This window comes from Podarcis bocagei (assembly GCF_964188305.1).
Source record: "Podarcis bocagei genome assembly, chromosome: 3".
NCBI lineage: Eukaryota > Metazoa > Chordata > Lepidosauria > Squamata > Lacertidae > Podarcis > Podarcis bocagei.
The window spans coordinates 48073331-48088857 of NC_138127.1; the positions used below are offsets into that span (position 1 = coordinate 48073331).

The 15527-nt window shown below is 39.9% G+C and overlaps 1 protein-coding gene across 10 annotated transcripts in view; it reads right to left on the minus strand.

Annotated features, from left to right (window-relative positions):
* The window catches only part of NHSL1 (NHS like 1), a 142952-nt gene that overhangs the window by 24220 nt on the left and 103205 nt on the right, over window positions 1-15527 (minus strand). For 7 of the 10 annotated variants that reach the window (XM_081187845.1, XM_081187848.1, XM_081187843.1 and 4 more), the window contains 3 exons: window positions 15127-15279; window positions 3103-3230; window positions 81-152 (listed from right to left, as the gene is read on the minus strand). In XM_081187845.1, coding sequence (XP_081043971.1) covers window positions 81-152; window positions 3103-3230; window positions 15127-15279 — 353 coding nt within the window. The remainder of the gene's footprint in view (window positions 1-80; window positions 153-3102; window positions 3231-15126; window positions 15280-15527) is intronic. The other 3 variants (XM_081187846.1, XM_081187851.1, XM_081187852.1) reach the window with 1 other exon arrangement.

The following is a 15527-nucleotide window of genomic DNA, read 5'->3' on the forward strand; positions in this document are numbered from 1 at the left end:
TGAGAATATTCTAGCATCACAATAACATCAAGCTGTATATATACATAACAGCTGGATGATCCCATTTTGGAGCCAGATACCTTGATCTTCCATGGAATCAAACAACAGCAGGCACTAAGGCAAGACTGAGGGAGGCAGTCTAACAGACTAGACTGTTGAGTGAGAGAAAAAAGAAAGCGAATGAGTGGCAAAGAAAAGAGAATGAAAAAAACACACACATAAAAAGACACAACAGACACAGTAAACGTAGCAACAAGATAAACATAATTTCAGAAAGCAGAGAGGAGTTGCTATCTGAAGACATCAATTTTCCATGCAAGGAAAACATGCTTAAGTGATGAAGAGAAAGAGAGAAAATATCATACTAGTTTGTCGTGTTTTAATCAAAGGGTTTTAATAATAATAATAATAATAATAATAATAATAATAATAATAATAATAATAAAAACCAGCCAATTCAGTGGACTCACAAAAGGGAAATATGCTTCAGTACAGGATGTCAGAAATGCTGCCATGAATTAGGGCCATTTATCACATTAAAAAGATGGCTCCACCCCAAACTGTCCCCACAGAAGTATCTGAGGGCAGTATGAACCAAATTACAGGAATATGCATGAAGTCGATCATATTAACCATCTGATCTGATTTCCAGAAAATTTCTAGGGTCCTAAGTAGATGTATTTCATACCATCTGCATCCTGATCTGGACTTGCACATTAGACTTTTACATCAAATGCTCATTTTCCCCTTCCTTTGAAGTTCTGGGGCAACAAGAACCCTGAAAGACCCCCTTCTGGGACCATCTCAGGAAGGAGCCACAGAGAAGGAAGGAACCTCCCCTCTCCAACCCTTGAGGCTAACACTTCTCCTAAATATATTACTGCTGTTTTTTGAACAATTATTCTCAGATACCAAGTTACTTCTCTGCAAAACCTCCCTCAGCTTCAGGCTTCCCACCTTCTCCACAATATTAGTTCTAGAGGGACCATAACAACAGCCTCACCCAACAGTACATCTCACTGTGTCTTTCACTGAGGACTGATATCCACCAGTACATACCATATCAAAATAAAGAAAAGTGGAATATCACTCTAAGATAATTTTTATGGGAAGGTAGTTTTCAAGGAAAATGCCATTTTGCTTATAATATTAGGTAGTATTTCACTATAAATTAGCCCTCAGCAGTTCTATAATCTCCTCATAATGCCACTTATTGAGTCAATTTTAATATTTCACTGATTGTGCAAATAACACCTATATAATAATTTCTCCTACACAGGAACAAAATTGCAGGACTATTAAGAAATACTGACTTGCTGAGGACATTGCACTATATTTTCTGTTATAAATACTAAAAAATTCATAGTCCAAAAACTAGCTAAGATCATTTTTTGGGATTTAAACCAACACAGTACTAAATACATTTACTTGAAAGTAAATAATACCATCTCAAGATCTTCATGCATGAATCCCACCCTCTCCAGGTGGGATATTGAAGTGCACACACTCATGGTTGAAGACCAACAGGGAAGGAGTGGAGTGAGGAGGCTATTGGAAAATGCATCACATCTGTGTTTGTTTATTTTTTAAGTATCATTATTCAGCCTTTAACTTCAAGATTAAATGAGCTAGAAGGGTGAAAACAACAACAACTTCCCATCCGAACAGTGCTGTCTTTACTGTTCAAGGAATTCAGTACAGTGGTGCCCAACAAGACGAATGCCTCGCAAGACGGAAAACCCGCTAGACGAAAGGGTTTTCCATTTTTGAGCTGCTTCGCAAGACGATTTTCCCTATGGGCTTGCTTTGCAAGACGAAAACGTCTTGCGAGTGTTCTGGGTTTTTTCCGGTTCCCCCCCTTTTTCTAAGCCGCTAAGCCGCTAATAGCCTTTTAGCCGCTAATCCGCTAAACCTTTAATAGCAGCTAAGCCTTTAATAGCCGCTAAGCCTTTAATAGCGCTAATCCGCTAATAGGGTTGCTTCGCAAGACGAAAAAACCGCTAGACGAAGAGACTCGCGGAACGGATTAATTTCGTCTTGCGAGGCACCACTGTATCTTTGCAATAACCCTTTAAGGTAGGTAGGTAAGTATTATTATATATTGTACACACATGTATGAGAACAGGGCCAGTGGTTGAGCACATACATATGCTATGAGTTCATGGCTGATCCTGAGAAAGGAAAGAAGATGGTGGATAAGGAGCTGATAGCTATGAAACACAGTGCACATAACCAGTGGCGTAGCGTGGGTTGTCAGCACCCGGGGCAAGGCAAGTAATTTGACCCCCTAACCCAGTAGGGGCAGAGAGCTGCGAGTGCCCCCCCCAGATGTTGCGCCCGGTGCAGCCAGCCCCCCCTGCACCCCCCACGCTACGCCACTGCACATAACAGATTCCTGCACAAGGGGCAAGTATTACTCAAGTGGATACTATACAGAAATCACAATGAAGAAACAAATGCACAATTAGAACAGAGGGAAGGATTCAGCTACTGAGTTCTGTCAGGGGACGCTCACACAAGGACTTCCGCCTGCACACTCTGGTTTTCCTCCCTCTCAGGTCCCTGAAATTGGTGCAGGGGCAGGAGAACCCCCCAGGATAACGCATGGGGCAAGGAGAGAGAGTGGGGAACAGTCCATCAGGCAAGCTGCAATGCTTGCACCGACAAAACCTCTGACATAGTGCAACGTTTATTTCCTTCCAGAGAACCGAACTGCACTAAGTCCACTTTGAACACATCAAGCTTGCTTGAAATAAAATGTAAGGTGAACTCTGAACACTTTAAAAAACAAAAAAACAAAGCTAGTGCTCACAAAGGGATAATGGCTTTATTTTCTATTTGCTCGTGAAAGCAGCAAGCACTGATATAACCGGTTTCAAAATCTGTACTTCTGCCTGCCAGAGATGTTTGCATTGCAATTTTCTTCTTTGAGTTGAACCACACTATAGGTGGTGTTTTTAAAAACAGCATAGCTTTAAAGGCCCATATTTTTCTAAATATTTTGCAGAGTTGTATTTTGCACTACTATAGTTTTATGTTGATTTAATTTTGGCTTATATGTGCATTATACTACATTACTTCCTAGGGCGCTTGGTACCTCACCTTTTGTTCAATTTCTTCATAGTCATCGTGGTGACTTCCACAGATTGCACTGGAAGAAGATGAGAAAGTTGGGCCCTGAGAATAGTATTGAGAACTTCGATAGCCATCCCTTCGCAGCTTGTCACATTCTGTACATCATGGAGAGGAAAAAAATTAAAAATAAACATTAGTGTTTTGGTTGCTAGATACCAAGGTAGGCAGCCTGCAGGCAACATGTGGTACCCAAACTCAATTCATGTGACCCCTAAAACCTCCTATGGCTACACTATTCCTGGCCTTTTAAAGTATTTTCTCCTCCTTTCAAAGGAGAAATATTATATTCAAATTTTAAAACTTTCTTTCTGATTGTATGGTTTGGTGAAAGAAGTTCCATTCCCAACTCCCACTGTCTCGAAACAAACTCACTGGATGCAAGCTCATGGCAGAAGCCTAAGTCAGAAAGGAATTAGTTTTGCTTGCTTTCCAGAACAGTAGTTGTATTCATCTGTTCCCTGCATCTGTATGCTTATTTGAGATTAACCCATTCAAACCCAGTAGTAGATAGGTAGCCGTGTTGGTCTGCCATAGTCAAAATAAAAAAATTCCTTCCAGTAGCACCTTAAAGACCAACTAAGTTAGTTCTTGGTATGAGCTTTCGTGTGCATGCACACGTGTATCTGAAGAAGTGTGCATGCACACGAAAGCTCATACCAAGAACTAACTTAGTTGGTCTTTAAGGTGCTACTGGAAGGAATTTTTTTATTTTGTCCATTCAAACCCAGTGAGCTTTCTTCTGAGTAAATCTGCATAGGAGTTGGAATTCTAATTTGAGGTAGCCGTGATGAAAACTGAAGCAGGGTATTCTATATCCTGCTTTCCACTTTCAATCCATCCATCTTCAGAATGGGTCATAGCTCAAGTTCCCAAATTCATAGGTCCTAAATTCAATTTGTGGTACGTATCTCCAGGTAGAGCTGGGAATATCCCCAATCTGAAACCTTGGTGAACCACTGCCATTCAGACAACACTGAGCTAGATGGTCTGACTCCATGAAAGGCGGTTCCTTATGTTCCTATCTTCAGCTCTGTCTCCATCTATCATATAGGCATGTGGCCCCTGGCAGACTGCCCCTCCCTGGTGGAAAATGGGCCTCAACAAACCAACATATGCAGACTAAAGCACAGGGGTGAAATTGTGCCAGTGTCAAATTTGTTCATTTATATACAACTTCATCCACCCACCAATGTTTGGGACACATTCAGCTAAAGAAGTGACAAAGTTCCCAAGAGAACTGGCACAAAGTGGTGTGAGACCAAAACACACAACCAGCTACCACAGCCTTATATTCTTTGCCGAAAAGAAAAAGAAAAAATGTGACCGTAATTCTGCTTCAAGAATAGAAAAGGACTTTTGGCCAAAGTAAATCCCATCAATCAACTAACTGCTGGGATAGCTCACGTTGGTAGAACAGGAAATTGTGTATCTCAAGGTTGTGGGTTTGAGCCTCATGTTGGGCAAAGGATTCCTACAGTGCAGGATGATGGAACAGATGACTTCATGGACCCTTCCAATTCTACCGATCTATGGTTCTATGAATATGTTTTGCTATTTTAATAAATTCTGTCTTTTTTCCAGTCCTGAGGATGAATGAATGTATTTTATCTCCCCGACAACATTTTCAAATCTAACTCTGGCTTCAGAGTTTCCACCAGGCCCACACTTTCAAACCCACCTTTGCAGCTGAATGAACAACAAACGTGTTACATATAAAAATGCATGCTGACATTCTCTGAATATTAAATTCTGCTCCAAATTCCATATTTGTTTAGGCTCACTGGAACCCCACATTTATATTGCTGCCCGTCCCTTCCGGTTAAAGGACATTTCTGGGTTTTATCGTTAAAAAACCAGAATATTTTAACGGACATATTTAATACCTAAATTATGCATATAATACACATTAAATGTCATCATCTGCTGTTCTGCTTCAATCTTGATTCTTTGACAGAAGTAGACACGCCAGAGTCTTGAGCCATTTTGGAACCCAGGAGACTAAGTGTGACCTCTCCATTGTTACCCATACATCTCTCTACTCCAAAATTTAATTATCTATAGTTTCTAGACTATAAAGTAGTCCTAGATTCAAAACTATCAAATGTTAATATATTGCATGTCATCAGTAGACACATTTATATCAAAATAAAAAAATTCCTTCCAGTAGCACCTTAAAGACCAACTAAGTTAGTTCTTGGTATGAGCTTTCGTGTGCATGCACACTTCTTCAGATACCTGTATCTGAAGAAGTGTGCATGCACACGAAAGCTCATACCAAGAAATAACTTAGTTGGTCTTTAAGGTGCTACTGGAAGGAATTTTTTTATTTTGACTATGGCAGACCAACACGGCTACCTATCTACATTTATATCACTTTGTGAAAAATAGACTTAAGGAAACACAGTACGAAATCAAACTCTGTTTTTCTTTGAACAATTTAGAAAGTAAAACGATATTTACTTTACACAGGGTAACAGGGAACGTGCTATACAGTGGTTCCGCGAGTCTCTTCGTCTTGCGGTTTTTCCGTCTTGCGAAGCACGGCTATTAGCGGCTTAGCGGCTATTAGCGGCTATTAACGGCTTAGCGGCTTTAAGAAAAAGGAAACAAACTCGCAAGAACTCGCAAGACGTTTCATCTTGCGAAGCAAGCCCATAGGGAAATTCGTCTTGCGGAACGACTCAAAAAACGGAAAACTCGTCTTGCGAGGCATTCGTCTTGCGAGGCACCACTGTACTAAAAGGCACATGTGCATTTACTTATTTCAAAACAGAAGTTGTCAAAATTGATGGAGAGAAATGGACAAACTGTGGTCTAGATTGACAGATGGCTGTCTACTGAACCATTTAGGTGGAAGATTGCTAGAAACATGAGATATAGGGAGAGAAGAACACTAGCGATAGGGGTCTTATTCACCAGTCTGGTAGACCCCCATAAAATGCTTTGAATCTGAGTAGGGATGTTGCTCACTACACAATCACCATCTGCTAAGCAGCTTTGGCAAAGACTACTAAGCTAACCTCCTTCCATGGGGTGAAGAAAACTAACATTTCCCCCCAATGGAGAACAAAACACTTATCAAAATAACAATCCTCGGCCTTCTTCAGAATAAATAGGAATTGCTGAGAAACTGATTCAACTGAAATATTTCCATGAAACTTCCAAACAACATGCCCTGAATTTAAAATTAGATAAAAATCCTTATCATTACTGTAGCTGTTTCCCAATCCCTGTCTTCTTCCTTAATTGATATTCAATGAAATACAGCTAAAGAGCAACAGACGCTGGAACATAAGGGAAAAATGAAATCTTCAAGATGTGGATGAACATGCTAAGCTGCCTAGTCCAACTGTTACTTTTACCTTTCCAGAAAATCTGTCAGGAGCACAGAGTGGAAAATACATTAAGCATCAATTTTCAAGAAATTAAATTTTATCTGTTAAATACAGATCATATCATGATGCTATCATGATTCATACATACACATATTCTGAATAGTTTAAGCAAGGTTTTTATATATCAAAAAAAGACAACAACACTTCCATAACAGGTGCACTTCTTTTATAAAAAAACCAAACCCTTGTGAATCAAATATTTTTTTTCTTGTTTTAATTCATAATATTTAATCTGAATTACACATCCAGCAGTATGAGCCAGTTCTTCCATTCACATTTGCAGAAAGGTATCAACTAACTGGAACAAGTACAAAGAATAAAGATGATCAGGGGCATGTAAAGTAATCCTATGAGGAAATAACTCAGAATATACTCTTGATCTTAGTCTCCTCCCTTAATTGTTGTATTGTTTTAACAAAATTGTTACTTTGTGCATTTCAGTAATGGATGCTGATATTTTAATGTTTAATTGATTTTTATACATCATAAACTGCTTAGAAACCTATTTTGGCATTAAGTAATTAATGGAATGCACATTGTGATATTTCCTCTACAAAAGCACACAACTACCATATAAGAATATCAATATTATATTTCAAAATAAATTTTCTGTAAGAAATGGCTGAATAGAAGTATATCTGGAAACAGATATATCCTTTGGCTTGCCAGAAAGTTTTGCTCTTACAAGAACTTGAAGTCTAGCAAACTCAGACCCAATATTTCTGTAATTAAATTTATTCAGCAACTCTATTACCTAGTTCCATAGCTTTCCCCAAAAGCAAGAAATCACTGGTGAAGAAAAACAAATTAAAACATGCTATACGTCTATTTCTACAAACAGAAAGCTCTTTTTTGTTGATATCAGGAATTGAATTCCATGTAACAAAGAGAGTTTTTAATTGCAATGCTCTGAATAGAGTATAATGCCAAACTTCATGATTAAATTCAGAAGTGCAAGATTATGGCAGATAACCAGGTTTTTGTTTTCTCATCTCCTGAAATCATGTTACATGGTTACTTATCTCTTAAAACGATACAGAAAACTTGAGACGTTCTTGCAAAAAAGTCAGCAGGTTTCTAGACTTCAAAGTAATCTTTTGTTAATTAAAGACAGCATATAGCAAGTGATACAGAATATCTTAGCAGAAAGAATCTTTTACAAGATTACGATTATTATAACAAAGGATGCCAGAGGCTGTATGACCACCTAACAAAAGCAAAAAGGCAGCTATTAAAAGTCATACTGACTTTCTTTTCTTAAGGTATGATTTCTGCTTGTCTAAATTCAGGCTAACTGAGAAAATTCACTAGCCTCACAAAACACTTGATATATTACATTTATTATCTGTATACTAGTTAAGTATGTTAGCACATAATCCAAGGTATTCTTTTAGGTCCTCTTTATGCACACCTGTAGCCATGTAGTGCCTTGTGAGTTGTAGCAATCATGTATGTGGGAAAATTAGAAAAGACACATGATCTGGCCCTGTGCATGTGATTGCACAGATCAGACCATGTTACATCACTGCTGGTTGTGGGTGTCTGCGAAGCAGCTATGTGGTGCTACACCTATGCAACATTGGGTTTGGCACACCTTAGCTGCACTGGTTCAAGGGCTCCTACACACCTACACACACACACACACACACACACACACACACACACACACACTTAAACTCCTTAAGTTTTTGTGTTATGCAGCAGATCACAGGATTCCCTTTCAAACAAGCCTCTCTATTGCAGAGCTTAGAAGCTTTTGCCTTTAAAAATCTGCAAGCTGGCATCATTAAAAACAAGACAAAGACAAAGTAGGACCTTTCTGTAGCATAAAGATCATGGAGATATTATTTAGGTTTCCAAGAGCAACTTAAAGAACAACATTTTGACAAGCCTAACACAGTATTCAACTAAGTGCTACTCAGAGTAGACCTATCAAACTTAATGAACATCACTATGCTAGGGCCATTAATTTCAGTGGGGCTACTCTGAGTAAAATTTAGTTGAATACAGTCGTACCTCTAGTTGCAAACAGGATCTGTTCTGGGGTGCCGTTTGCACCCCAAAAAGTCCGCAACTAGAGCAGCGCTTCTGTGCAAGCGCAGAGTGCGTGCGATAGAGCGCTTCTGTGCATGTGTGAAGCACGCAGAACGCTTCTGCGCGTGCGACGAAACCCGGAAGTATACACTTACAGGTTTGCTGTGTTCACAAGCCGAAAAGACGCAACATGAACCTAACACAACACAAGGTATGACTGTACTATCCCTAGTGTGTTGCTCACCCTCCCCCACCCCGAAGGAGGAGGCTACTTATTAAAGAACTGGGTAGTTTTTGGAAAGACATTTGGGCAGATTCAGTTCCTTCAAGAATTTTATATGTGCAAAGGCTGCATATATGTCCATGGTCTGAATATTTCATTTATACATTGTCTTTCATATAAAACCAAGCAGTTTACTATTTTATTTCTCTGAAAACCACAAATCACATTTCTTCCCCTTTATCTCAATAAAGAAACAATTTCACTAGAATTCCAGACTGGTGTAAGTCCAGAACTAAAAAGCCAGCTGGCACTTAGTAATTTCTGCTGGCACACTGATAAGCAAAGCAGATGGATCTGTATGGAACCAATTCCAAGTGGCCGGATGGGGGGGCAGCATCCGGGCTAGAAAAAAAGAAAAAGGTAGAACAGCATATAGGAGCTGTCATTGTTCTGGCAGATGTGCGGAAGTAGGTAAAGAATGAAAACCTACTGGCAAGCATTTGTATGTCTGAAATGATCAGCTTCGCTAAATTCAGGTTGACTTCTTGGCCTAACTGTTCATGATACTCAGGAGAAATAAATTAGAAGCAGAGGCTATCTTTCATACAGCAGTCATTCTAGCACAAGATCTCAGTGGAATTTCGAAGCTTGTTTTGCTCACCAGGGACACTGCTAACAAGACCCGGGGGGCCAAGTCTACATGAAATAAATTTGCAAATGCTAATTCAGACCAACTTTCAGGCAAAGGTAAAGGTAAAGGTAGGTCCAGTTATGGACTACTCTGGGGTTGTGGCGCTCATCTTGCTTTACTGGCTGAGGGAGCTGGCATTTGTCTGCAGACAGCTTCTGGGTCATGTGGCCACCATGACTAAGTCACTTCTAGCAAACCAGAGCAGCGCACGGAAATGCCGTTTACCTTGCTGCCAGAGAGGTACCTATTTATCTACTTGCACTTTGCTGTGCTTTTGAACTGCTAGGTGGGCAGGAGCTGGGACCGAACAACGGGAGCTAACTCCGTCGCAGGGATTCAAACCGCCAACCTTCTGATCAGCAAGCCCTAGGCTCAGTGGTTTGGACCACAGCGCCACCCGTGTATTTCAGGTAGAAAGAAGCAAATACTGGCTCTTGCCCAACCTTCAAATACCACCTGGGGACATAATGGAATAGCTCAGAAAACTCACTTCACAGCTCATTTCATGTTCCAAGATGCCCACCAAAAGATGATGGTCTCACATATTGCCTGAAGGAGAGAAAAAGTGCACATATGCAGTTGTACGACTGATGTGACACCGTTTACCTTGACATCTGACTTAGGCTGGAATTATCCAACCTGCCTCTCTTGACTTTAAACCTAGCTAGAGCCAGCAGCTAAAGGTATGGTGGTGGTGAGGAAAGAACAAGTAGATTGTAGCAGAACATAAATGCACATGCCGGTAGTCTTCAGGACCTTCATAACCTCTCATCTGTCAAAGTCTACACCTATCAGTACTCTGCTAAAATATATTTAAATTCTTCTCTGTTTTATCATTTGAACTGATATGACCTGCCAGCAGCTTGTGTTCTGTTCCTAATGGGACTGTTGTTGCATAGAATCTGCCTAGCTACAAGCATCTCGACCGCATCGTATCCTACTGATCCATATGACGGGTTGGAAATTAATTATGACATTTGAAAGTGACATTTAGAATCTATCAACAATGCATGCTATGGAAGAATAGACCAGCTGGCAACACAACTAGATTCTGCAGCTATCTGTATCATAACAGGACTTCAAAATACAATTCTCACTTAGATCCTGATGAAGGTTCTATTTTTGTATCACCGTCTAAATAAGGCAAGCATCAGCCATTGAGCCACACAAGAAGGCATCTGACTTGGAACAGGACCCATTTCTGCAGATAAAACCCCCTTATATCATCTGCAAAAAGGAGTTATCACAAGGACTGTTCCATGTCAAGCTTAGTTTTAAAAAGATGCTAGAGAGAAACACCGCGGCAGCTTTTGGACTGTTGCTAAAAAACAGCCAGCATGGACTATAAAGCAGGTTCATGAACTTTATCAATAATACAGTTCAGTGTAGTTTTGGAAATGGAAACCCTTTTACTTTTTTTTACTGAGTCAGGAATTCCAACAGATGTACTGCCAGAGCAGATTAACTGAAATATGTTTGGTTTAACGGAATTTAGCTGATTTTGCCAATTTTGTCCGTGTGTGTGTGTGTGTACCTAAGAGGTTTACATAAAAACAATAAAAATGCAACAACATTTAATAAAATTTACCGGAAAAAACCTTTTAAAAAATGAAACAAAATGTTACAAATAAAACAGAGGAGCAAACAAACAAAACCATTAGAGTCAAGCGTTCAGGAAAGCTTGAGTAGGCAAGTAGGTTTTTAAGAGATGCTTATTCTTCTTCCATCATTACATTCCCAAAGGCAACAGGAAATTAGTTGTCCACAGAACAGTTTACATGCAAATGGCATAACTCAACTATATATATCAATTCTGCAAACTAACTGGCTTTGATGTACATGTGAGAACCAAGCATGCAGCCAGGACTCTGCCACATGGCTAAGAAGAAATTCACCTTTTTGGTTACAAGAGTTCCTGCTGTTTCCAAAATAGCTCTTTGTACCACTATCACAATCTTTCAGATGTAACATCTCTTCATCTCTGTTCAAACATAGAGCCCCCCGCCCCCAGGCTTATCACAGAGTGCTGTCCATTTGAGACTAAAACTGTCAAGCATTATTCAATAGATTCAAGTGAAAGCTACTGCTTACACACTGGCCACCTTTTTGGCCCAAATGTATTCAAGTGAAGAGAAAGTGGCAGCCAATGGCAGATTCCTTTTTCAAATCACATCACACAGGACGACACTCCTCTAGAATTTTCTGCAACAGAACTGTTAGGTTGGTCCTGCTCAGAACAATTTAAGAAGGATATTGACAAGCCCAAACATGATGATCAAGGGTCTAGAAACCAAACCTAATGAGGAAAGGTTGAGAGAGTTGAATATGTTTAGCCTGGAAAAGAGGAGACTGAGAGGAGATATGATGGCCTTCTTCAAATATCTAAAGGGCTGTCACATGGAAGATGGAGCAAGTTTGTCTTCTCCTGTTCCGGAGGGTAGGACTTGAACCAACAGATTCAAGTTAAGAAAGGAAATTCTGACTAAATATCAGAAAGAGCTTTCTGACAATAAGAGCTTGCAGCAGAACATAATCCCTCGGAAGGTGGTGGATTCTCCTTCGTTGGATATTTTAAAGTAGAGGTTGGGTGGTCATCTGTCATGGATGCTTTAGTTGAGATTCTTGCATAGCAGGATGCAAGCATAGCAGCATATCCCTTCCAACTCTACAGTTCTGTGATTCTATGAAATGACTTGGACAGAAAGCCATAAATAGTTTTGTGGGTATTTTCTTTTTCAAAATCTATTTCGATTAACAGCAAAAGGGTCAGGCACAGGCCTTTCTTTTCTGTCTTTCAGCTTGCAAAATGTAGAGATAAGCAGGCATGACTGAAGCAATCGCGATTTATCATCCACAAGTGTACTAAGATTACATCCCCGTAGAAATCCAAATTAGCCCAAGACAAATGGAGATAATCACATTGAGCGCTCCCCAGTGACAGCCTGTTAACAAATATCATTTGTAATGCCTGTTTCAGCTTCATGCCACTGGAAAGCCCGTTGGATTCCCTGAGTCATGCTGATAGCATCTTTTCAACCACTTTCCTTGAATTTTCTCCTTTAGAGAATGGTGAGAGAATAAGATAAAGGATGTGCTTAAATATGGTAATGTATTATACTTTCAACTTGGATTTCCAAGGTGTTCCTTCTCTTCTCTAATCTTTGGATTTTTTTTATTTTAAGCATTCAATCAGCTTGTCTACGATGCTGAACAAGGGATGAAAATCACACAGCAGCTGTGTTGTTGAAACAAAACAAATGCGTGCACATTTAAACCAACACATTCTAAATATTCTTTGTAGAAAAAGGAACAGTAGACAGGAGCTAGAAATGCACTGCATACAAGACTAAACAAAACCGTGCCATTTCTCCTGACAGAAGTAAGAGGTAGCAGCTGCTACAACTAGCAGCTTATCCCATTCTACCAGTAGGGTCCAACATCTTACTGAGGTTTTCCTCAAAGATCATTTCAGACCACAGATGCTCTTTTCATGTATAACTAGTTTGTGCAATACTGCTCTGCTTACTTGAGATTCCTAGCCATTCTCTCCAAGCATGTACTTTTGTAAGCAACTATTATCATGTGAGGTGAGAGAATACAGAGCACAGACATTTCCACTTAGGAAATTTTTCCATACTATAATTATGCAGAAGCGGAGGACTGTGAACAAGCAGGGGTTACAGCAAAGCAAACTGGAGACACTATGAACTGGGAGGTTATTTCCTGTGCACGACAGTTTACAGCTAGTCCTAGATGGAGTGGCACTCCATTTTAAAGACCAGTCCCACAAGCTCGGGGGACAGCGGGGAGGTGGAGTGCGCCTTCCCGTTGCTCCCTGACCTGCTCTTTGGACTGGCGGTGGGGGAAAGCAGCGCTCCCCCCCCCCCCCGCCAGCCCCAAAGAGCAGGTCGAAAGGAACCCAAAGGCTCTTCGGGTGAACGCACCTTGAACGCACAGAACGCAGAATATATTCTTTAAGATTTTCATTGCATAGGACTCCTCGCAAATCTTCAGAAGAGCATTTGAAAGACAGACATTTCCCAAAGCTAAGTGCGTATGAACTGTGAATGGCTTCAAATAGTTAAAAACTATAAAGAATAAATGGGTATAGCTACCAGCGCTAGCAAACAGTCTTGATTTTATTTTCTCCCTTGGAAACAAGGCAGCCTAGCTTAACCATGCTGCCTCTTGCCTATCTTTTATTTCATTATTCTGAATTGATATAAATTTCACATCTCAGCATCAACATAAATCCAGGGCTAAAACTGTTACTCATATTAAATGGTTCCCTTTTGCTTAACAGGCCATTAATTGAACATATGATTAATACATAAAACAAGTAATCTTCTCAGCAGAAATTAACCACCAGCGAGGGATGACCCATATTTCTCATCAACATATTGATCCAATGAATCATAGGAAAAACAAAGCCTGAGCAATAACATGTTATTCTCTGTATAAGATTAGGGAACATGTAGGAAGGTCTGCTGATTTATCTTTTAATTTGTTTATTTTACATGCTAACCAGATGTCTTCTGGGATTTAATTCAAACACTTAAAGCATTGCTTCCTAAGCTATGTTTGGAACCTGGACAGTATAGAAACACATCTCCAACCTTAGTCTACAAAACCAATGCGCCAATAAGCTGGGATAACTAATGAATCACCACAGATACTGGGGCCCTGCAGCAACAAAAGCAATGGTATATATGAATGCACTGATGATGGAGAATCAATATTTACTGAAAACAAAAGAGGCTGCAAATTTTACATATATAGGTCTGAAACTGACCTCTGCTGCATTTTTATTAAATGGGAAATTGCAGCAAGGTTAAAATTAAAACCTTATGCAAGCAGGAACAAGCATAAAAGCTAGCTATTATCTTGTATTTTACATTGTTTCTATGGTTATTGTTTAGCCATCTTGCCTCAAAGGGAAGCTGTCATTAGCAACCTCTCCCCCTCTATGTGGCCCAATTGAACATACCTCCATATCACCCAAAAACGTATGATTTAAAATAAAAAAACTCAAATCAGGTTAAATGCAATCGTACTTTTTATGAGTTATTGGATTAACCTAGCTTGAGTTATTTTTACTAATATATTTCAGACACTTTTGAGAAGAAAGGACAGAAGCAGTATGCACTCTGACAAATATATATTTACTGACCTAATATATTTGTTCAGCAGTTTACACCTGAACTCTAAAATCAGAATATTCCAATGTCAAATGTTTAAACTGCTTTGTTTGATTCCACATGTTCCATATATCAGAGATTGTCCTGAAACAGGATTGTCAGCAGGATGGGTTCAATCTCATTTCTAGGATGGCTCTTCAGACTTTCTTTTCCAGCCTCCTCTTCAGCTACAGTTGGAACTTGTGATGATATTATTGTGTCTGGCTGAAACCAACTAGAGCTGCATGTTGCATAAATAAGTTTATGGAGACCACTTTACAGCAGGAAGAGTATAATCATCTGAAACACTGGTGTGATATTTTCTTCCCTCTTTGACTTGTTTAGTTCCTTGATAAAAGTACAAGAGGTCACAGGGCTGTGAAAGCAGGCAGATGCAAGCAGGCACATAGTTTTACTGCTAAAGAAAAAAATCTGTAATGATATGGTGTGTTATTATTGTCAACTTCCTACCTCTTAGTACCGACTTCAGGTTCAGCTTGGCTTGGCGGTGCAGATCCTCTACACAGGGTGGCCTTGAGGTGGGTAGAAACACGTTCTCTTGTTGATGCCAGGGTGCAGTGTAATGGACTGTCCATCTGCTCTCTTCATCTAGATTGGAGACAGCTGTAAATAAGAGAGAGTCAAATTAAAAAGGAATGCTGCTATTAACCTGAAGTTATGCTCTACAACAGGAGTGGGGGAGAATTTTGCTCTGCCGGATCAGATATCAGCCCCCTCCCCATGGCCTATGTTTAGCTGATGGGTAGGATAACACACCTGTCAATCATCTGATGTCATTAATGAGGAGAGGTGATTGACAGGTGGGCTCTCCTACCCCGCCTGTCAAAGGTTGTCTGTTGTTGGGGGGATGG